The 23,203-nt window shown below is 38.4% G+C and overlaps 2 protein-coding genes, 4 long non-coding RNA genes and 1 other non-coding gene across 15 annotated transcripts in view; 6 read left to right on the top strand and 1 right to left on the bottom strand.

Annotated features, from left to right (window-relative positions):
• Nucleotides 1-23,203, bottom strand: part of LOC124349671 (endocuticle structural glycoprotein SgAbd-3-like) — a 192,971-nt gene that overhangs the window by 100,999 nt on the left and 68,769 nt on the right. The gene's annotated exons all lie outside the window — the stretch shown is intronic.
• Nucleotides 793-874, top strand: Trnas-gcu. Its single transcript has one exon. It is a non-coding gene; the product is annotated as a tRNA-Ser (tRNA).
• On the top strand, nucleotides 1,146-2,767 carry LOC124351022. Its single transcript, XR_006921323.1, has 3 exons — nucleotides 1,146-1,378; nucleotides 1,454-2,078; nucleotides 2,132-2,767. It is a non-coding gene; the product is annotated as an uncharacterized LOC124351022 (long non-coding RNA).
• On the top strand, nucleotides 2,910-4,472 carry LOC124350751. The gene is made up of 3 exons (XR_006921105.1): nucleotides 2,910-3,434; nucleotides 3,696-3,920; nucleotides 3,981-4,472. It is a non-coding gene; the product is annotated as an uncharacterized LOC124350751 (long non-coding RNA).
• LOC124350418 lies at nucleotides 5,731-11,644 on the top strand. Of its 5 annotated transcripts, none has more exons than XR_006920938.1 (7): nucleotides 5,731-6,944; nucleotides 6,999-8,548; nucleotides 8,607-8,840; nucleotides 8,890-8,984; nucleotides 9,074-9,295; nucleotides 10,880-11,089; nucleotides 11,156-11,644. It is a non-coding gene; the product is annotated as an uncharacterized LOC124350418 (long non-coding RNA). The 5 variants fall into 5 exon arrangements; XR_006920952.1 differs by having other exon boundaries at nucleotides 8,607-8,860; nucleotides 8,939-8,984; XR_006920958.1 differs by lacking the exon at nucleotides 8,890-8,984.
• Nucleotides 11,932-13,635, top strand: LOC124349511. Of its 4 annotated transcripts, XR_006920291.1 has the most exons (5): nucleotides 11,932-12,052; nucleotides 12,149-12,217; nucleotides 12,286-12,472; nucleotides 12,718-12,927; nucleotides 13,001-13,635. XR_006920291.1 is itself a non-coding variant. In XM_046800188.1 (2 exons), exons 1-2 carry the CDS (start codon nucleotides 12,770-12,772, stop codon nucleotides 13,338-13,340), a joined length of 498 nt encoding a protein of 165 aa, XP_046656144.1. In that variant the 5' UTR covers nucleotides 12,488-12,769; the 3' UTR covers nucleotides 13,341-13,635. The 4 variants fall into 4 exon arrangements, 1 of the variants encoding a protein (XP_046656144.1); XR_006920292.1 differs by lacking the exon at nucleotides 11,932-12,052 and having other exon boundaries at nucleotides 12,120-12,217; nucleotides 12,286-12,453; XR_006920290.1 differs by lacking the exon at nucleotides 11,932-12,052 and having other exon boundaries at nucleotides 12,120-12,217.
• On the top strand, nucleotides 13,807-21,469 carry LOC124350768. Of its 2 annotated transcripts, none has more exons than XR_006921109.1 (6): nucleotides 13,807-14,188; nucleotides 14,426-14,521; nucleotides 14,591-14,705; nucleotides 16,281-16,338; nucleotides 20,173-20,262; nucleotides 21,360-21,469. It is a non-coding gene; the product is annotated as an uncharacterized LOC124350768 (long non-coding RNA). The 2 variants fall into 2 exon arrangements; XR_006921108.1 differs by having other exon boundaries at nucleotides 14,426-14,526.

Here is a 23,203-nt window from a genome sequence, read left to right as displayed (position 1 = left end):
ATAATAATAAATAAATGGTGCCACACGACGTGTAATCCCACCTAAATCTACATAAATCACATCTTGAGTTTGCCTAACCTTACCTGGAAAAACTGTTAACGAATAGCAGAAATGTCGGTGACAAACTATAGGCGATTTGGGGGGAAATTTCCGTTTTAATTCGTTTTAATTATCACTTTAACTTTTCTTGTACAGTCCAGAGCGTGTGATGGAGGAAAGGCCTCTACAAGTCGGGTGGGGCAGCAGCGACAGTTGTAAAACGTGAAGTTGCCGAATGGTGAGCTGTTTATAGCAGCAAGACCGTGGAAATAAAATCCCAAGACACACTCGTCACGCTGATGCCCGGTTTCACTTTAACAGCCTCTAACGAATACGAAATGGACACGAGTAAACACATTGACGGTGGCGGGAAATCTGTTTCCTTTCAGATTTGTCGATAGTTGCTTCGACAACTGACGGCCCAGCACAAAACTGCCTGCGACATCGAGAAAATTCGAGTGCATCAATCGCATGAAAGAGCATATACTTCATTACCAACACTATACCTGTTATCTTATCTTACGAGACGGGCGATCTCACGATAGCGTCATTATCATCCCCGGCCGTGGCAATCAATGTTCATTTGCTGTTTAGATTTTTGGTATCAAATTTTTCATTTTTGCTGTTATTTAGTACAGTAGTTTTAATGAGGATCTGAGAAATTATTCTAAAAACATTTTTAGGAAATGTAAATTCAATGCCCCTTAGGCAAGCCAATCGATACTGTTGTGATAGCCCACTGTAGTCAAAACAGACGTGGTGGCCGAGTGGTTAAGGCGACAGACTGCTAATCTGTTGTGCTCTGCACGCATGAGTTCGAATCTCATCCACGTCGGAAGTTTCTAATTACTTTTATTTTATTGTCAAGTGCTGACATTACGTTTTTGACAGTTAGTTTTTGTTAATTACGAAAACCAGATGTTTTCCCGTACATTTATTAACTCGTGCGCCTCTTCAAAGCGGTCTCCTATAGACGGCAGCAAAAATGGGAGTGGACTTTGTCGGCTTCTTTGCGCAACACTGATTACGGAGAAAATTAAAGAAAATATAATAGACGGAAAATTAATTTCAATTTAAAATTAAACCACTTAAAGTAATATGTAATTAAATGATATCCCCTGTAAGCTAAAAATAGCAAAATGCTCACATAAAAGACTCGCTACCGCAATTCTGGGCGCTTTGCCTTTGGAAAATGACCCTGTCTGTTGATGTCGCAGTTGTCGTCCCAGCAATGCAGCTCGCTTCAAAATGTCCAGCTACGCGCTATAAATGTGGTTACCTCAACACGATCGAAAATAGTACAAGAGCCAGTATTTCATCCGGAATTATTAACCACTTTGTATCATTTAGTTCTCTATTTGATATACCGTCTGCCAGTTTCTCATTTCAAAATTTGTTTATTTGTTATTTTCAGGTCACCCTTTTCTACGTTTTCATTTCTTCTCCCAGCAACAAGTTTCTCATTGATTGCCTAAACAACGGCGTATTCCGGGGCTATTGCAACATGTCTCCAACTTTCTGCCTTAACTTTGGAAAATTATCAGAACCCCTATTTTTGTTCTTTCTCTTTATTAGGAAACCCAGGTAAAATGTTGTGTCTATCAACTAAAAACCTGACGAGGTTGCTCGTGGTCTTTGTTGAGCTGTTATTTCACAACGACAAATTAATCTGATATATCAAGACTAATGGCTAAGTTTAAGTCGCAGCACATCAGCGTTAATTGAGCAATGTTGAAATATTGCATTTAAGTATAGACAAATAAGACTAACATTTCATAACACATAAAGAAACTAGGAGAACAACTTGTTCCTTACTCTCCATCATTTTCTTTTTGTATTTCAAACTACCCGTCGATTTAAGCCAATTGACCTGTTTTAAATTTTTAATTGTCATCTATGTTCTCACCTCCTGGACGTCTCCCAACTTTGCCATCATGGCGAAATCTCTTTAGGCACTATAAAAGGATGGTTACTTCTTACTTGATTTTGAATTCGTATTGCAGAGCCGGAAACCTGAGAATTAAAAAAATTAATTCAAAGTATTAACAGTTACTTTAACAAATTGCAATATAATTTTTTCTGAATGTTTTAGGATCAAGTCTCTGCCATCTATTTTGCTGATTGTCGTGCTCATGCTGGCGACCGTGTCTGCTCGTGTGTGGTTTTACACCGAAGGTAACCAAGTTCGCTGGTCGAACAATTGTAATTTCAATGGCTACGACTTCCGGCGAGTTTTTGTACCAAACGACCAATGTGGAAGGGCGTGTCTCAACAACTGGGCCTGCACTCACTTCACTAACACTCGTACTACCTGTTTTCTAAAGAGGAATACGAACGGGTGGACTGAACAATTTTCCCGTAACACAGACTGCGGATTCATCCCTGGCCGCAGCAACCAAAGCATTGATCCTCGACACAATACTGCTGCAAATTAAGGGTTTATTAACAATTAGCGCTCTCACTTTGTTGTATGGGAAGATGAAAGTGCACTACACACTGTTTTTTATAGAAGATTTTTAAGTTGTTTAATACCATGTAGTCTTTAGTTCTTTATGTTTACTTACGAGATTTATAAAATTTATGGGGTGAAAATGTGAAATGAAATTTTTTTCTCTTTTCTTTACTGACAACGCTGTATTTTCTTTGTTGTTTTATTCAATGTTACGCGTGAATTTTAATTCCTTCCTTCATTTTGGACTTACATTCACTAATAAATCTACAAACGCAATTCAATTTCCATATTAAAAGACAAAAGTTGCGAATCTGACAATCTATGCATTTCAAACACGAAGGAAATTCAAAATATGGCGCCAAGTTGTGCAGCCAATAGTAGCAAATCACGTGGTTTCTTGTCTAGCAGACGAAGTTTGTTCATTTGAATAATGTTTGTGTTCTTTTTCATTTTCTAGCTCTTGATTATTTATTTCATTTTCCCATTTATTATTCATTGAAGTAGAGGGTAATATAGTTTTAAATTATAATCTTCAAAAAGCTGTTCGTCTATTCCCAAACAAGGTTTGTGCACTGTTAGGCAACTTGCTAATATTCGTTCAAAACAAAACTAAAAACCGATTGTCAGAAGATTTTTCATTTTTGCACTGCTGTTTGACTCAACTGTAAAAATTAGACGTGTCGACATAATCGTTGCTTCAGCCAAAGCAGTCTTTAATAGGACAGTATAACTGCATGTAATTCATTGATAGGATATGATGTTGTACGGCTGTTATTTTGTTGTGCAGAAGCAGAGAGTTTTTCTAATTTTGCCTTGTTTGTTTGAGACTGTATTTACAGATCGTCATGGACTGTGAGGTGTCTGTTATACTTGAAGATGAAGAAAAAAAGAACAAGCTGGTGTAAAGTACCGACAGATTTATAATGTGACAGGTGACCCTTGGGTATGTTAGTCATTTATCAATTTAAACTAAACCTAAGGTTGCTTGTGATCATTGTTGAAAGAGCATTATCAGAGAGCTCTAATTTTCACAACAAATTTATGTGATAACTGTTCATTGTAATGGCCAAGGCTAAGTAACGGCAAAGCAATAGTTGAACAACCAACTGACACCAATTTCAGGATTTCAGGGATTTCCTAACCCAAGAAATAAGGGAGAACAATTTACTCTTTACTGAAACATTTCCTATTTCTATATTAACAGCATCGATTATATACGCCAAGTGACCTGTTTACCGGCCATCCCAGCTCTCACCTGTTGGATGACTTCCAATGGCTGAAGTTTCGCCACCATGGCGAAATCTCTTCAGTTACCATAAAACGTGGGACCCTCGATTTGTAATTCACAACAGTTTTCCCATTTCAACTGAACCGACACCAACTTGAATTGCAGTGCCGGCAGGCTGTAAATTAAAAATGTATAGTCTAGGTATTCCTATTTACATTTTCTTACACCATGTAATAATTTGTCGTTAATCAATATTTTTAGGAGGAAGCTTTTGCCATCCATTTTCCTGATCGTCATGTTCACGGGGACCGTGTCTGCTCGTGTGTGGAATTACGCCGAGGGTAACCACGTCCGTTGGTCGGGAAATTGCAATTTCAGTGGCTACGACTTCCAGCAAGTTCACGTGTCAAACGACAAGTGCGGAAGAGCTTGTCTCGACCACTGGGCCTGCACTCATTTCAGCAACACTTGTAATACCTGTTTCCTAAAGAGGAATACGGCCGGATGGACTGAACAATTTTCCCGTTACGAAGACTGCGGATTCATCCCTGGCCGCAGCAACCAAAGCACTGATCCTCAAAAAATTACTATTGAGCGTTATGGGATTTATTAACAATTTTTACGTTCCCTCTATGTTGTATCGTCGGAAGATGAAGTGGACATCACTACACATTTTTCGCAGAAGAAGTTTAAGTTTTTCATGTTTCCTTATCTTTTATTCTGTATTTTTACTTGCGAGATTCATACAACATGTGGCTGAAATAATTCTATTTTCTTTACTAACGCAGATGTAGCTATTGGTTTGGAGTCAATGTTCTGCGTGAATTTTGAATTCCGCTTTCATTTTGAAATTATAAAAATCAATAAGTCTAAAAATGCAATAGTAGGGCTCTTCGTGGTCTGTTTTATGGGTTTCAAATCTTCATCCACTTAAAAATTTCGAATTGCGCGGGTAACTTTTTGAGCTTTGAAGTTTGGCAACACTGCACCATCCAAACAACAACCATGAGTCATGACTACCCGAGAGGCGAGAGCTAAAAGTATTTCTACGGGATTTGGGGTAGCAATAAAAAGATAATCTGCTGCAGTGATTTCCAGGAATGTAGCCTACGAGTTGAATAGAAGTTAAGTATATAATCTTAGTAATTTTACATAAGGTCCAAAAAAGTGGAAGTGTTAAAACAAACACGATATTTGTCAAATGAGGTAGCAAGTGATACTTGAATCGAGTGTATGATAGTTTCTAGCATGGTTTAATCAGGTTTAATAGGTTCCAACGACAATAGCCCTTTTTTTGGCAGAGTTTTCTGGTTTTGTTGTGTATTTACTTTTTTGTAGAATGTCATCCAAACAGGTCAGGAAGAATACTGCACGAGTGTTTGCCAATGTCCCAATGATAGACCAGTAAGAGTAAACCTTATTAATAATTAAGTTAAGAGCCATTCATTTTCTCTCTAGAAAGGATCTAAGCAATGTAATGTGTTACTTTTTAAAATTTTTATCATCAAAATCAGCATAGGTTTGCCATAGTCTAGATTCCTGCTCGCATCCTAACTTTTCTTACTGTTGATTATTCGTCTTCATTCATTTCTAGTTTTCACAGCAGTACTTTACTTTATTCTGTCATTACCACGGTGTTGCTCATACACATTTTTAAATTAAACATGTAGGTTAAAAGAAAATGTTAAGTTAGTAGTTGAATCTGATTCAATGTAACTTTGTTTTTCTAGAATGGGATCATCAGGAGAATTTTTTTCCGCCAACTTTTAAATGTTAAGATTTTTAAATGATTCCTATTCATGTATAGTAGCGTCCAGACACTCCCTTGGTCTTATTTTTTTTTAAATATTTACACCTTTTTTATTTAGCATTAATTTATTTTTCAATGGGGTGGGAATTACAGTTTAAAGCTATTGTTCATAACTTATCTCTCTTTCTCCAAATTTGTTGTTGGTTTTCAATATCCTGTTTGCTGTCTTTAGTCATACTAGCAGTTGGACTTGCAGTTCCTCAAGCTCACACCTATAAACGGTGGCGTTGGCTGTAGAGGAGAGGAGCTGATTGTGGGCCGGTAGACCGTTGTTACGGAGCGGGCTCAGCAATCAGCCCTCCTGCACAGTTGCACATCAAGGGCCCACACCTATAAACGGTGGCGTATGGCTCTTGAGGCAGTGTGATGACCGTGGGTGGGGATCCGTTAAGGTCCCCCCGCTCTGGACTCCTGCCGTGTGTGACTGGGCTGTCTGCCAAAGCTCCTGGGTGCTAGGAGACATTCAGTATGCTTAACAGGTTGGTTGTAAAACTAACAATTTGTTTGAAGAAAAGGGGATAAAGAATTGGAGAATAACTTTTGAACTGTAATTCTCTCTCCTTTTAAAATATATTAATGTGAACCAAAATAGATGTAATAAAAAAATAAAAATAAAAAGCAAGGGGCTGTCCGGGGCTTTTTGATTATTCCTCAGAAATCATTACAAGACTGGGTTTTCCGAAAATTTGAAAGTTGGCGAAAAAATTTAACCCGTGCGATGATTTTCACAATTAGTATTTTTTTTTAATATTACTACATCAAAATAAAATTAAAATTTTGAATACTTATCTTTAACATTCTCTTTTAATCTATGATTTAATTCTTTATTTTTAATCATTCAAGAAACATTAATTTTTTCCCGTAAGAGGAAACTGACATTTTAAAGTGTAACTGTTTTTTTTTTTATCTATTCCAATTTTATACTTCTCCGTGCCATCTAATGTGTATCTAATTTGGAGTCTAGTGAATCTTAACTTCTCCTTGGAGAAAAGGCAGCCACAACTCAGCGCTATTATCTAATGTGTGAGTATTAACTTGTACTTTTGAAGAAGTGTTTGTTGGCTTGGTATAAATTGCCTATTCTTAAAAATAATAATAATATTAAATTCTTTCTTATATGCAAAAGAACAATAGGAAATTCATCACAGATATTTTCAAACAAATTTTTGATTTTCTGCTGGCTTCTTTTGGAAGGCAAAACAACTTTTCTGTTTCAACATTGAATGTTTCTGTGGCGTAAAGTGGATGTTATTAACTGGTTTCTATTGTTTCTATTCAAGATTATGCTTGATGGTTGTTGGGAGCTATTCGAATTGAAAATTTCACGTAATGGATCGTCTAAGATATGGCGTTTTTCCAGACTATTTCATGCAGATTTCATGCTTTTGTAATAAGAGCACGGGACCTAATCAAACGTAAGATTCTCTTATAAATAATTTATTTTTAAAAATTTTTATTTTGGATTCCAGTTGAGCTTGCAACGGAGAGTTGAGTGAACAACGAGACCCCAAGGACAACCACATATTATCGAAGAAGGAGAGCTTCAACAAGACATTGCAGAATCTCTTGATATTATTTGTTTCTCAACATTAGCCTCAGCAGCAGATTTGCATTGCGTTTAATGTGTTTAGTTAGCCTGTCAACGCGTCGCGTTAATTTTTGCAAGTTTACGCCATGGTATCAAAATAATGCTGAAGCGGTTGGCCGGTTGTGGTCAAGAGGCGCACTCGGTTGCGAAAGGACAAATCACCAACAATTTCGGGTTTACGTTGCCACTCGATGATTGCAATGGAGGATTGCATTGTTTACTATAACTACTGGTTTTGGTTAACCGTTTATGATATACTACAGTTGACATGTGGTATTATCCAAGCCACATCTAGCTCCGTGTGCAGGGAATTATCCGGGTCGTTCTCAACGTTCTCAACACGTTTGAATATTGTCCGTTACGTTGGTGGTGATGTCAGTCAAGGCATTCGTGAATCATCGATAGTTAAGTCTGAAATCGACGGTAAGTAAATTATGGTAATAACCCCCAACGCAATATGAGGATTTATTCGTCAAGCTTATTTCGTTGGTAGTTGTACAGCGAAATGAGCTGTAATGGTATTCTTTATTCACGCGATTTTTTAGTTTGGGTTTGCCGTCTGTCATGCCGGTCTATTATATAGGATACGTATTTCATAATTTTTATAGTCTCACTGTATATAATACTAAAGGTTGCACACGAGATTTTTTCCTAACTTACGAGCAGCGTAAAGGGTGGAGAATAAAGGGAATTTGATTATTGAGGGTTCCAAGTTTTGAAACGATGCATGGCTTTCTGAAAATTGATGTTCTTTTCGTGCCATTTTGAAGCCACAAGCCACGTAGAAACATTTGTAATTTACTCACGAAATTTTCAAACGAAGAAATTACGCCGGTTTTTAGAATCATTTGAAGTTTTTTCTTGGGCAGTTGAAATCATATTTATTATTCATCGTGTCGTGAAAAGCTAGCGGGCCTAAATGTAATGTTAAATTCTTGCGCCATTGTTTATTTTTTTGCTTCCATAACTTGTGTTTTGAATGTGGCCGTCATCTAGCGCCCAGATGACGGAACATTGTTCGATTTGACACAATTAACCGCTAGAGTTGATCATCACTAAAGCCCCACCTGACAGTTTAATGGCTTTCGCCTCTTCGTTCTTTGACTTTTTGCTTCTCTATAAACATAGGTATTTCAATTTCATGCGTTTAGGGTTGCAGTTATGTTAGTCGAGTTTGAGAGAGTGTCTAAATTAAGTAACTGTTACATTCCCAATGTAAAATTGTTTTTAAATCTTCTAGAACAGAAGGAGAAAAATGTTTGAAGACGACGCTCATAATAAGAGATAGTAAATGTAACTGACGTTGCATGTTAAATATCTGGTTTCTTAAGTTGATGTAATGGGATACTAGGATTGTGATCTTTGCCCTTATTCTATCCACAGAATGAAACACCCAAACTTTGAAAAGAACTGGATCTAGTCTTTGCTGAGGTAGTAACTTAAGTATATCTTTTTTATCAATTTTACACAACTTGTATTTTTTTTATAGCTCAGATTAAAAGTAAACGATAAGTTGTCACTATTGCAAATATCATACAAATGCTGCCATGCCAAGCAGGCCTGCTCGGATAGTCTGCTCAGGATCAATCACTCCAAGCTCAGCCATACTCAACAGCAACATGGGGAGTGTGGCTTATGGGATTGGATCCTTCTCCCTCACCTTCTACTTTGTATCCTTCTCTTAGCTGGCCTCTGTCGACTCCATCCACGATCCATCTATTGGGTATTATCATGATTCATTATGTAAGATACATCTTTTACCTTTGATGAAGGTAGTAAAGTAGGTAAATTGAAGTGAACGAAATTGTTTTACCATGCAAGGCTGGAAGGAATAGGGAAGTAAGGATTTGCCTGCACCCTAATGAGGGTGAGGGGGTGTTGCTGGACCAACATTTGATCATTTTAGAATAATTATGTTGCAAATAGTTTTTAATTATCATTATTTTATATTATTAGAACTGGAAGATCTCCGAAAAATCCCTAATTTCGCATTCATCCACAAGAATGATGCCATAGCTCATACTACATGTGTCATCTGACTACTGGTACTCGGTACACCTGCCGAATCTAGAAGTTAAATTTATTTTGGGAATCCAGTTAATCCAGACCGTTAAAGTCAGGACCCCAAAAGTGTTAAACTTTATTGGCGGCATCTCGATCAGCCATCATCATGTTAAGGTAGGATGCCGCAAGGATTTTTTTTCTTTTGTGTTCTTTCACCCTGCTAATACGTGCATTTTTGAGCTTTCTTAAATCCCACTTGATTGCCGTTCACCATCAAATTTACATCCACATAACTTCCTGCAGCTAAGAATTTCCCAACTTCGCTGAAAGAAAAGAAATGGATTCTTTTGAGTAGTTTTGTGAAATTTCCTGATAGCTCAATCGATGTTGAGTAACATTTTCGGATGGAATTGGAACATTAACTGTGGAGAATGGACAGGTTTTCTGAGCGTAGATCATTTGATAGTTTAGTAAGTGACAGATGCAGCAGAATCCAGTTCGATTTTTATTACAAGGTGTTGAACACTTGTCTCGCCTCGTTATAAGAGTAAATTAAAAAGTTTTGTCTTTAAAAAATTTAAATTAAAAAGATTTTTTCGTTCAGGGTTCGCTATCTTTCATACCGGTCTATTACAACAAGCAGTAGCCAACATGTGTATAGCTTTCTCTTAAGTAATTTAGTCGAAGGGCCCCCGCTTGCAACGCGAGCCCTAATTTGATGAAACTTTCGAATGTTTTGATATGTTTAAGTAACAGTTACACTATTTAAAGTTAAAGTCACAATAACATAAGACGAATAACGAAGCGCGAAAGGGGAAGGGGGTCGGCGTTCTCACCATACCGTATCAGATTCAAATATTTGAATTTGATTTAATATTTTTTCTTCTTTATATGTTAACTTTATATTTCCTACGGGGACTTTGGTTGTGTTGATTTGTTCTAGACTTCTAGCCATCGTTCTCGATAATACCCATTGCTTCTTCAAAGGAGAAGCCAGTGTAGTTTTAAATTATAATCTTCAAAAACTACCTGTTCGTCTATTCCCAAACAAGGTTTGTGCACTGTTAGCAAGTTGCTAATATTCGTTCTAATTCTCCTCGTGCATGGTCTGTTGGATCCAAACTTAAAACCGATTGTCACAACGTTTTTTTTACTGTTTGACTCAAACATATTAGACGTAACGATACTAAGCATATTCAAACAAAAACAGTCTTGGACTGGGACAGACAGTACAGGAATTGATGACATAGCCTACGGCAAACATTTTGTTGTGCAAAAGCAGAGAGTTTTTCTTATTTTGTCTTGTTTGTACACTATAATAGATTGAGATGTTATCTGCGCTGTGTCTTGAAGATGAAGAAACAAACTGCAAGCTGATGAAAAGTAGACCGACAGATTGATAATGTGACCCTTGGGTATGCTATTTGTTTCCCCCTTCAAACGTAACCTATAGGTTGCTTGTGGTCATTGTTGGGACTTGGGATAGCATTTTCAGAAATTGAGCTACAAGGTAAATTTTCACAACGAATTACGGAATTAATGTGATCCGCCGGTAAAAGCTGTGTCCAGACAAATGGCCAAGAGTCCAAGGCTAAATAACGGCAAAGCAATTGTTCAACAGTACGGGTTTTTAGACACCAAACGACGTTTGGATTTCATAACACAATTAAGAAACAAGGACGAACAATGTACTCGTTAGTCGTCACAGATCCCACCATTTCCTATTTATATTTTAACAAAAATCATCTATACGCGCAGTGACCTGTTTACCGGCCATCGCAGCTCTCACCTGTTTTGGATGACTTCCAGTTGCTAAAGTTTCGCCATAACATAGCGAAATCTCTTCAGCTACTATAAAACATGGGATCCTCGATATTTTGAATTCACAGCAGTTCCTCCACTTCAGCTGAACTATCAACTCTCTTATAATTGTAGTGCCGGCAGCCTGATATAATTCAAAATGAATAAGTATAATTAGCACTTTCTTAACATTATAACAAATGGTGACAATTTGTTGTTTATGAATATTTCTAGGATGAAGTTTTCGTCTATCATTTCTCTGATCGCCTCGGCCATTTTCGTGACGACTGTGTTTGCTCGCGTGTGGGACTATGCCGAGGGTGGCCAAGTTCGGTGGTCGACCAATTGTAACTTCAATGGCAGTGACATCCAGACAGTGTTTGTACCAAACAACCAGTGTGGAAGAGTGTGCATCGACAACTGGGCTTGCACTCACTTCACCGCCAGTCGAACTGTATGTGTTCTAAAGAGAAATTTGACCGGGATGACTGAAGTCTTTTCTCGTACCGAAATCTGCGGATTCCTCTCTGGCCGCAGCAACCAAAGCACTGAAACCCAAAAAACTCTTGTTAAAAATTAGGAGTGAATAAAGGGAAACTTGTTGTCCTCTTATTGTTGTTGAAGGTGCGCTACACCAATTTTCATATAAGATTTTTAAGTTTTTTTAAATATCATGTAATCTTTGATTTTCTTATATTTACTTACGAGTTTTATTCAAATTATGGGGCGAAATAATTATTGTTTATTTTTGTTATTTTTTATCTTTGTTGTCTTTTTGAGGTTTCAAAATTATTTGTGAATTTCTATTTACTCTTTCATTTTGAAATTATAAAAATCAATAAATCTAATCTGAAGGTGCAAATGTCAAATGTGCAATTCAATTTAGATATTTTCGTTGCGATTTGCGAATCTGTTCGTTTAATAAAACATAAGTAGCGCCAAATGGGACAGCCAACAATATCAATCACGTGATTTTTTAGCAGACGAAGTTAATCTTAATAAAACGCAATAAAAACATAACCACCTCCGTGAACCGTGGCATAACTGTGTTCCAAAATAATGATCCAGCAGACCTCAAGCCCTCGACGGCTCGACTATTTCATTCTTGAAAAGTAGAGAGTGGTGTAGTAGGTAGTTTTAATTGAAATCGTTCAAAAACTCCTACTTGTTCTTTCTCATAAAGTTTGTTCACTGCTAACAGGTTGGTCGATTAAACTCCCCTCGTAGGTGCTTGCAAACTGAACAACAGTTGACGTTTTTTTAGTGCCCAATATTGGGCGTGAAAACTTGCATGAGGTAATAATGATCATTAATTTGTTGTGCAAAAGCAGAATAACTTTTCTTATTTTGCCTTGTTCGTGTAGATCTGTGACTCGACATGAAGGGAAAAACTGTGTGCTGGTGACATCATGAAGAGTACCAATAGATTTACAACATGACTTTTGAGTAAATCAAGTCTAGCAATTGAGGATTGTACGATTGCTGGAAGAAGGGGGAATGTTGCATTCTCATTCAAACCCAACCTAAATAAGGTTGATTCTTTGTAATAAGGTTGGATGATTGTTGATAGAGCATTATTAGAGCTGGGCTGTAATTTTTCACTACAACGAATTTGTCTGTTAGCTGCCCACACTAAAAGCTATTACTAAGTATAACGGTATTAAAGTGAGATCAATACGGGTTTGAATAGAAACCAGCACGCGACTTTCGGATTTCAAAACAGAAGAAACGAGGGCAAACAATTTACACGTTAATACTGATCTCCATTTCTTTTTGTTTACCAACCTCGGTTGTAGGTCCGCCAACCTGACCTGTTTAGTACCGGTCATCTCAGCTCTCACCTGTTGGATGACTTCCAATTTGCTGAAGTTTAAGTTTCATCATCATTGCGGAATCTTTTCGAGGACTATGAAAAGGAGATCCTCGACTTCGATTCACAGCAGTTCTTCCATTTCAACTGAACTATCAAGTCGTATTGCTGTGCCGTCAACCCAAGAATTAAAAATGTACTTAAGTATTTAGTAGTTTCTCAACATCATAGCAAATTATAACAATTTTTGTTTTTGAATGTTTTTTTAGGATGAAGTTGTTTCTCATTTCTCTGATCGGTGCCATTTTCATGACAACTGTGTCCGCTCGCTTGTGGGAATATTCCGACAGTAACCAGGTTCGATGGTCGACAAATTGTAATTTCCTTGGCAGCGATTACCTGCTGATTTTTGCAGCCAACGATCAGTGCGGAAAAATTTGCCTCGACAACTGGGGTTGTACTCATTTCACCGCCAGTCGAACTAGCTGTTCTCTAAAAAGGAATACAATTGGGTGGACCGAAAGCTTTTCTCGCAATGAAGTCAGTGGATTCATCCCTGGTCGCAGCACCCAAAGTGTTGAACCTCGAAAACCCGCTGTTAAAAATTAAGGAGTTATATAACAAAAGATTTGAGTACAATTTGTGCTCTCTCTTTGTTTGTACCGGAAGACGAAGGTGCACTACTCACATTTTTATAGAAGAATTTTACGTTTTTTAATGCCATGTAATCTTTAATTTTTTGTTTACTTACGAAATTGACGTGGGTGCAATAATTACGGTGTATTTTTTAAAATTTCAATTTTAGCTACTTTACTATCAGTTTGTCATTTTCACAATCAGTGCTATTGAATTTTTAATCAATTCTCTCATTCGTGTTGAAATAATACAGTATCTTAAGGCCTTATTTGTTCTATATTGTAAAGGGATTGTCGATTCCCTCTATTTAAATTCATAATTTGGCGCCAATGCGACATAACCAATAGAATCAATCACGTGGCGTGGATCCTGTTTAGGCTGTCTAGCAGACGAAGTTAAGAGCCTATCGAACTAATTTGAATATTCTCGCGGTAGCGCGCGGTTGTGTTCCAGACTTCCAGCCAGTTCCAGCCCTTGTCCAGCCCTCGTATGTTTGATTATTGAATTCAAAAGAAGGGTGAAATGTATTCATTGTTGAACGAAATATTGTGCACAATTCTCTTTTCAACTGCTTTCAAAACAAGATTCGTTACCTGCTACCAGCTATCATGCTGATTGACAAACGTGCTGAGACTCTGAAAGTGAGACCAAGCTAGTGAGGCCAATTTTCGCTGATGCATGGCTGTTGGTGTTAGTTGCCACCTAAAAATCGTGTAAACTGATTGTATCGACGGTTTTGTACTTTTCAACCTAAACATATATCGGACGTCTTGAACTTGCTGGGGAAAGTGTAGAGAGCTCAACTTTGAATTATCCATCAGGTATAACTAATGATGATGTGTGAACATTTTATTTTGATGTGCAGAACTTTGGCTGGCCTTATTGAGACTAGACATGCTAGACATCATGATGCTCTTTCATTGTAAGTCGAAGAAATGGAGAAAATTTCTTGTGTTCTGTTATACTTTGTCATAGTTATTTAGTTACTTTAGACTGCTTTAGTTCATATTCACTTACTATAAGTAATATAAAAAGTTGTATTTATTTTTATTTAACAGGTCAACAATAACAACACTTGATGTAATGTGTTCAACACTGGATCGATAAATCTCTTCTTGTGGCCCAGCATGATCCGCTGTGAAATAACTTTTTCTGTAAGGTGAAGTAGAATTTATTATTTATTCATCACAATTCTAGACTGACCATTAAAAAATCTATTATAGGTGAACCACTAACATTATGACTATGACAATGAAGTTGTTGTACAGTGAAATTCAACTCTGAAGGTCGAACGACAGCTGTTTTCAAATCCGTAGGAAAACCTTGAACTCTTATAAGGTAAGCATCTTTTTATTTGTACAAAGTAGACGTAAAAAGAAGGATGAATGACGTGTGAAAATAGGGTGTAAACAGCTTTTAAACGTACATTTCATCCATTTGGAAAATTTACTAAAGCTGTTAAAATTAAAATAATTTCAAAAGAGAAGCAGCACTAGAATCAGTTGAATTGCGTTTTTAACCAGCGTTACACGGACAGTAAAAACAAATCAATTTTCCAAGTCCATTATATGAGCAAATACGCGAGAAAATAATTGTCAGTTGCGAGGAATTAAACATTGATAGATAATTTAACGTACAAAACGATTTCAGTTATACAGAAAACACATTTTAAATTGGCAAATTAAAATCTGTAGTAGTGCGAAAACTAGAAGCAATTTTTTAGCATGCAAGTGCCCTGCTCAGTTTATTGAATAGCATGTGAAAGATTATCGAGCCGTCGAACGCTGGAATCAAACCCAGTTCTTTTATAAAGTGCTCCATCCATTTCGAATCGCCACATTGTTGAGTACCTTTAAAAATAAATTGACACCCAAAGAAAGTTGAGAGGTAGATGATATCAATGTAAGCAACGATGAGGAGGGAGGTGACTCCGATGAGTAAAGTACGGGTTGATTCCATTTCTATTTCACCAAGGATTTTGTTATCCAACGTAATAGACATGGACGTGCCGATATCGCAGCGACCATATAGGGAGACGCTGTTGTTGACAGGTAGTCCTCTTTGATTTTCGAAAACTTCTAGTTCAATCCAATCGATATGACCATCAATGGTGGAAATCTGATAGCCACCACTATTAGTTAAACCGCTGAGCCTTTGGGAACTTGATAAATTAATCTTTATCTGTCGATAAACGACGTAATTGAACACAGTGCAACATAACAAGAGTGCGACTAGAATTAGGACACTGATTTTAACTTGGACGAGGTAAACCTCACAGCGAAGTGGTGAAAGACCAAAAATGTAGACAAATTTGAGAAGGAACACGAGTAAAATTGAGCTGAAGATAACCATGGCAGACGCTAGACGAACCGTCATCTTCTCTTGATAAATTATAGGGTGGGCGAGGGCTAAATATCGGTCGATAAGTGCTAGGAACATGTTTAACAGTAGGAGGGCGTGTGGTATTGGCACAACAGCGACGTATGCGTGACAAACTGATTCGACTGGCAACCAACCCCAGTAAATCAGTTCCATAACGGATGGGATGAAACACGTCAAATTGGAGGAAACTATTGCAAAGAGAAACACGTTGCGCGGTTTTCTGTAGTGATAACAATGGCAAATGAGAGTCAATGCTAGCGACACGTTGACAGGTATTCCGATACAACTGCAAACGTATTTTGGAATGACAAGGAAAATGCCGTCAACAGCTATTGGGTTGTACAGTTTCCCGTTGAGTATCAGAGGCATATTTCGATTGTTGATACTGCTATTGTTCATTTTCAAGTTTATTCTAAGTCCAAATTTTGTTATGAAAATGAGTCGATAAAATTACGCAAACAGTTTATTACCTTTCTAATGATTTTCGATGTCGAGAAATCAATTCTAATTTCTTCTTTTGATATTTTTCAGGATTTTACTGCTGAACTGAACGACCTTCTCCCGAATCGTCTCGCGGAATGATGTGTCGGTGAGTGTTGCTTTTCTCCATTTTATAACCTCCGATATTTGATTATGCGCACTCCCTTTTGCCGGTTGAAACTCCATAAATGAGTAAAAAGCCATTTATAGGTGTGGAATTAATAGAGCTAGAAATCCCACGTGATATTTTGAAAGCAACTTGGTTCGTTAATGAACGTTAAGACTTTTTGAGCGAGCATAGAGACATCGAAATGACAAATAGAGTGCAGCCAAGATGTGCCAAGTATTTTCTATTTTGTTAGCCAGCCAGCTTTTTTTAGTTTTGAAGCCTTCCGTCGCTTTAAATTCTAAACCAATTGTCATCACCGAAGCAGTTCAGTTATTTCAACCGAAGTTTTTAAGTTTACCAAGTTGCGAGCCAGTTTCCAGTTCTTTAACGAAACACCCACTAATAAATAATACCGTGTCATTATCTCCTTCTGGGAATTTTATTGAAAAGGGAGCTTTGAGTGCTGGCTGTGTTTAATCTCATTTGTTTGGGCGGAAGTGAGATTAATTTTCCGGGTGCTAAAATGCATTTCCCGTAAAGCGCCACCTTCTAGTCGACAGTACCCAGAAAAGAAATAATCAATCGATCGAAATGGGAAAGTTCTGTCTAAGATAATGTAAACCTTGAGTGTCTTCTCACTTGCAATTTTCTTTGGAAATCATTATCAAAGTTTAATTGCATACCGTTTCCACTTGCAGCTAAATCAATACCTTCATTCCAAATCTATGCGCAATTTAGGGGATAAAAAAGTATTGGATTCCGGGTCTTTTAAGACTTTTCCCAGCCGTTTGACCAGTAACGTTGGGGTCTTTACAATGGGATTTAATCCATCATATCTCCATTTCATATCAAGCGTTTAGTAAAGCCGATTTGGCTTCCCCGTCCCGCTATCTAATCCCGTTGCACGAATGGTGAATAAGCCTCATCGTAAAAAGAACCACTTAACTTATTGAAAGTCCCCTTAGCCAGGAAACTTGTCCTTGCGGTAGGTTTTTCCTATGACGTCACTTTGGTGGTGATCAATAAGTCTAAGTATTGTTGAGGTAGGTTAGTTAGAAATGTGCGATGCATTTCATCTGCACCGCAGTCGAAAGTAGGGCAATATGTTCCATATTGCGTAGGTAGCAGCAATAACCACAAGCAGCTTTGGAATGGTACCTTCCTTTTTTCACCTTATTTATTATAATAATATTTGGCCACTTTTAGTATTTGGATTTAAAAGTTTTTATTTCAAATTCATCGAACCTTAAACATTGTGCGATACATCAGAGGAAAACGACAACATATTAAAGTAAATGTAGATGGCAGCCAGTTGTGGGTATAGATCATATTTTTGAACAGTTTAATTTTAAAAGATAAAATTGTGTTAGCCTAGTAGCGCAGTTCTCAAATCTTTGTTCCTGATTAGAATTATCAGTGGGCTACATACGACATTAATCAGACCGAGTTCGATCATATATGGGGCTAACCAGTTGAAATGACTGCATTCAGATTGGCTAATGAGTCGACACGTTAGAAAACTAGACACAAAGATCACGGGTGGTAAAGTCGTGACGACGAGTGACGTCAGCCCGCTGATTAAAGTGCGAGTCGTCTCCAAATCTATTTGACTCAGTTTCCTCCTGTTGACGTGAATGGACATGCTGGTTCTGATGCTGGAACAGTCGTCGTTCGTGATGATAGTCGACACCCTTTCGTTTCAAGATTCATTCCCGATAACGGTGAGTTCAATACATTCAATTTGATTGCCATTCCTTTGGCCAGCAGCGTCGTTGGTCGAAGGGAAAATCGTCCCGAGTAGGATTTTGGTTTGCCGGCAAACGACGAGATGCAATGTGGCGCACGATAGGAACAGAATAGTCAGGATCATCAAAATTATTTTCGCTTGAACGAGCCCCACTCCGCAACAGAGTGAAGCCAAACCGACGATGTAGACAAATTTTAGACAGAAAACGGTGGATATTGAGCTGAGGAGAATGACGATAGAAGCGAAACGGACGGTCATCTTTTCTCGATGCAACAAGGGGTGATTGATGGCTAAATATCTGTCGGCCAGGGCCAGCAGCATGTTGAGCGAAAGTAATCCATGCGGTACACCAACCAAGGCAACGTAGACACGGCAAAGGGGTTCGACGGGGTAGAAACCCCAGTAAATGAGTTTGATGACGGTAGGAATGAAAAAGGACAAATTGGACAAGATGATTCCCAGTAGGAAAATGTTGCGCGGTTTTTTGCGAAGGCGGCGATGGCAAATCAGGGTAATTGCGATGGAAATGTTGAGCGGAATTCCGATGAGGCAACATGCGAATTGTGCAATCGCATATTTAGTGTCATCCAGATTGACTGGATTAAAACCTTCCCGGTCTGAGTCAGGACACTTTCTCCTTGATCGCAGCTCCCGTTCATGATGTTGACAGCTGGACTGTGGTGCAGAGTGCAAAAAATGTTGCCAATTCTTTTGTGGTTAATGTTAAGCCCTTCTAGTGCAAATCTATGTTAATCTTTATGCGGATAAATGAATGAATGGCGAGAGTGCCTATTACCTTTAGGGATTGAAAAATGAAGGGATCGCCCGTTTGTTTTGCGTCTATAGACGTCTGGGCAAAGAATCTTCTTCTTAGGAGGAGTCGTCTGATGAGAATGATGGGCCATCAGTCCAATTTTGAAGGCCTTTCTATAGATATTCTATTAAGATGCAGCCATCTTCACTCTAAATTTACGAGTTTGCGCGATATGAGGTGGCCAGGTCGTTCGTATATGATTCTCGTCGGCTAAAACACGCCCGACTTAATGCCAATGGAAACAAATTGATTTTGATGTGAAGGTTAGATGCTATTCAAGGGAGTGGACTACCTTTCGACTTTTTGGTCTCAGTCTCTTTCCTTCCCAAACCTCAAAAGCTGTTACGCCGAAATCACCCAGCCCTTGATGACAATTGCGGCACGTGTGCAACGCCCCATAGTTTACTTTGGGGTAGTAACTGGTTGCAATTGGCAGTCGCTGGTGACTGCAGCAACAGAGACGTCGTTACGCACCTGTGTGGGACTAACAAGTGTGATTTTCAGTATGTTACGTGGCCTCCAACTTGCGTGAAAATTTCCATTTTGGTAATGTCGTTTTCGTTGGAAGTTGTTGACAGGTTTTTTTTTTATTCTGTGGTTTTGTCTACAATTTCTTTGATCATTTCTTCATTTGAAAAGAAATGCGACTCTGTGATTTCTCTAATAGGCCAATGATATCTTGGCGGGCGAGTAGATTCGTTTATTGGTTTTTATTCCAATACGTTCACGTCCTCAGGGCTGTCACATGTGTCTCTGGGATTTAAACTTTTAGAAAAATGGTTGCTCTGCAGGTTGCTGCAACCTGTTGTGCAACCCATTTTATTGAGCGTACGACTCTTTGAGGTTGTTGTTACCAGGTTACCAGGTCCTTTTTAATACGGAAAATGGTCCCCCCTAAGTATTTAAAGTTTCCTCTTTGATCTTTGATTGTATAGTATTATTATGTGTGCTGTATTAGTCCTTATTGCTTTGCACTTGGCAATCAAAACTTTTGCATTTGCTAAAAGGCTTTCGACAAATCTCTCTCATTTAAATTTGTTTGTCTTGTCGGTCCCGTCTGCATTATTTGTCAGTTGAACGCTAATTCTATCTTTAATTTTAATATTCCGAGTGCATGGTCGAGACATCTATTTCTAGTTTGATGATGATGATTTCTAGTTGGTTGGCTCTGATGATTTATGCATTTTAAATTTGATTATTTGGTTGAAGTGTGCGACAGTTAATAACGTAAAAGTACATTTTTTTGTTCCCATTTTTAATTTTCTTGATACAGGGACGAGGTCTTATCAGATGAAGACGGATTAAGGCGAGGTCGTCTGGCCAAATAATTCCACGAAATTAACCTGCATCCATCAATTTAAAGGTATGTTAACCTTAGCATATTTATCTCATGCTAGCGAACTTTTGACGTTAAAAAAGGAAATCGATAAATCATTTGGTTGGGATTGTCAAATGAGAAAACGGAACCTGTTTAAACGGGAGATTACTTCTCCATTGTGTTGAGTGACTGTTTTCAATTAGGCCTATTTGTTGGCATTCTTTCTACCGTTCTGTGTCAACTGTCAATTATTTAACAAAGGTATCCAGTAATTTTTTTAAATCGTTCTCCACCCCCCTAATAAAAGTTACGGGACGTCTGCATCGCCCCATGTTTCACGTTTGGGTAGTAATTGGTTGAAATTGACTGAGAGACGCCGTTATTTTATTTTGTGTTCGTGAACAATTCCGAAAAGGTACGGTACATGTTGCATGAGTGAGTAAAAAACTAAAGACAACATCGTTTTCAGTCTGCGTATATTGACACGTTTTCCTCCCGGGGTTCCTTCTATCATTAACGCCATCCTAACGAAAATGTGCCTTCGTGATTTCTTAGAATAGGCCAGTCCTAGTTTCATTCCTCATTAGGTAAAGTAGTTGGTAGCACTGCTATACAGTACATCAGCCTGTTATGCGACCCAGTTCATTGTTTGGCGAGCTATTTTCGTGAGGTCGTTGTGTCCATGTTGGTATTAATACCAGAAATTCTCTTCCAAGTATTCGTAGTTTCCTGGAATGTAATAGCTGTATGATGAGGTGCTCCGCTGCTATTTAGTTCTTTATTGTCCTCTGCATTTGGCAATCCAAACTTTGGCCTTTGCTGGGAGGCATTTGACGAATCTCCCGTTTGCTTGTGTTTGTCTTGTCTCCCATTATTGCTCTGTTGAATCGGTGAATATTCGCTTTTAATTTTAATTCCAAGTGCCGGGTTGAGATATCGCTTCATAGTTTTCTTCGGTTTTCTTTAATGGGCAAGTTTGAGTTCACTCTCGCAACGGGTTGCACCGAATAATAACAACGAGCGTTATGGGGTAGAAACAGCGTTATGCTATAGGATTATGTAAATAGTGCCCCCCCCCCCCAAGGCTTCTCCATTATTTCGTGCTACATTTCTTGTTATGTAATAAAATTGTATATTGGCAGGTGTAAGGAAGGCTCAACTGTGAATCCGCGATTGCTGACCAAATAATGGTAGCCTGTCGGAATGGAAATGGATCAACTGATAGCGTACTTTACGCCACCTAAGCTCAAAAAAAAGGTAAATATGAAATTTGCGTAGATAGAAAAGTAGTTTTGGTGGTAGCGTGAGAGTGAACACTTGGAACAGCTTTCAAGATATCGTCGTTTATTCAGTTGGAACAGGCTAGTAGCAAGAGCAGAAAGCACTTGAGTGCTGCCATTTAAAAGTCTAAACGCTTACTTTTTTTTCGGTAATCCCTTGGTAGAATACTTTTAGTTGGGTGTTATCACAGGCGCCCACACACAAACTCGGTAATCAAAAGTAATCCCAGATCAGCCTTGCTGTACGCAAGGTTTTTATTCCTGTTGGAAATGTGTTTTACTTATAACGCTAAAACTTCTAACAACATCCCACGGATAACCGATACCCTAAACTTATATACGTATAATAATCTCGATTCAGTTGTTTCAGTTATTTAGTAGCCTACTTCCGCTTGTGATATTAATTTCAAATGGCATTGGTTTAAATTTATTTATGTCTTTGCCTTCTGGAGTCTTCTACAAAAATATTGATAGTTCGACTTGAGCGACGATGTATCTTACGTTATGGCGATAACGAATGAAAATGAGACCTGAGTGCTAGCTGTGATTGAATTCAATCAGCTCCCGTAAAAGGAACTTTTGACTGAGTCAAACAGCAGATTGAATCAAGTGAAGGTGCATCGGAGCTAGGAAATTAAGAGCGAATTAATAAGAACCTTTTTGCCTAACAATTCTTCTGTGTGTCTATTAGGCAATAACTAAATCATTCACAAAAGCTTGAGGTCGCCATTACATCTTTTTTGAGGGTTCGAAATAATTTTAAATCAAAGGGTTGGAAGTCTAATAAATGTCGTGCTGAAAGACTCTAGAAAATAAAAAAAATTGGAAAATTTATTGTAGTAATTGGTATAACAGTTGATTTTTTAGTTTAACATCATTTTATTTGTTTCTCAGTTGTATAGCGTTAGATTGATTGACATGTCAGTGCCGTTTTTAACTCTTTGTTTCTTACCAGGAAGATCAACGGGCTGCAAACAATGTTGACGAGACCCAGCTCGATCATGTACGGCGCCATCCAGTTCATTTGGCTGCAATCGGATTGGCTCATAAGTCGACACGCCAGAAAAATGGACAAGAAGACGGTGGGAGGTAATGCCGTGACGGTGAGTGAAGTGACCCCGATGATAAGTGTCCGAGTCGCCTCTATTTCCATTTGGCATAATTTCTCCCTATTCACGTGAATGGACATGGGCGTCATTGGAATCGAATAATCGTTCGGGACTCCGTTGTTGTCGTTTCCAACGGCGACCAGTTCGAGCGAATCGATAACATTTCCATCAACATCAAAGATGATGTTGACGTTCTGAATTTGGAAATCGTCGTTGGTCGAAGGAGCGTAGCATTGGGATTCACTCAGATGGTTTTTCGTTTGCCGGTAGACGATGAAGTTCAGCGTTACGCTCGAGGCGAACATAATGGCCAGGATGATGAGAATCTTTTTGGCGTGAACCAGCCACACCTCGCAGCGGAGAGGAGCCAAATCGAAGATGTAAATGAACTTTAGGAGGAACACGATCAACGTCGAGCTGAGCAAAACGATGGCGCTGGCCAGACGGACGGTTATCTTTTTCCGATGCAACAGCGGGTGGTTGATGGCCACGTACCTGTCGATCAGGGCCAGCAACATGTTCAGGGAGAGTAGACCTTGCGGTACTCCCACAAGAGCGACGTAAATTTGGCAAAGGGATTCGGACGAGTAGAAACTC

This window comes from Daphnia pulicaria, chromosome 1, assembly GCF_021234035.1.
Source record: "Daphnia pulicaria isolate SC F1-1A chromosome 1, SC_F0-13Bv2, whole genome shotgun sequence".
NCBI classification, from domain to species: domain Eukaryota; kingdom Metazoa; phylum Arthropoda; class Branchiopoda; order Diplostraca; family Daphniidae; genus Daphnia; species Daphnia pulicaria.
Note: the sequence above shows the minus strand (reverse complement) of the source record. Positions and strands in the feature narration are given on the sequence as shown.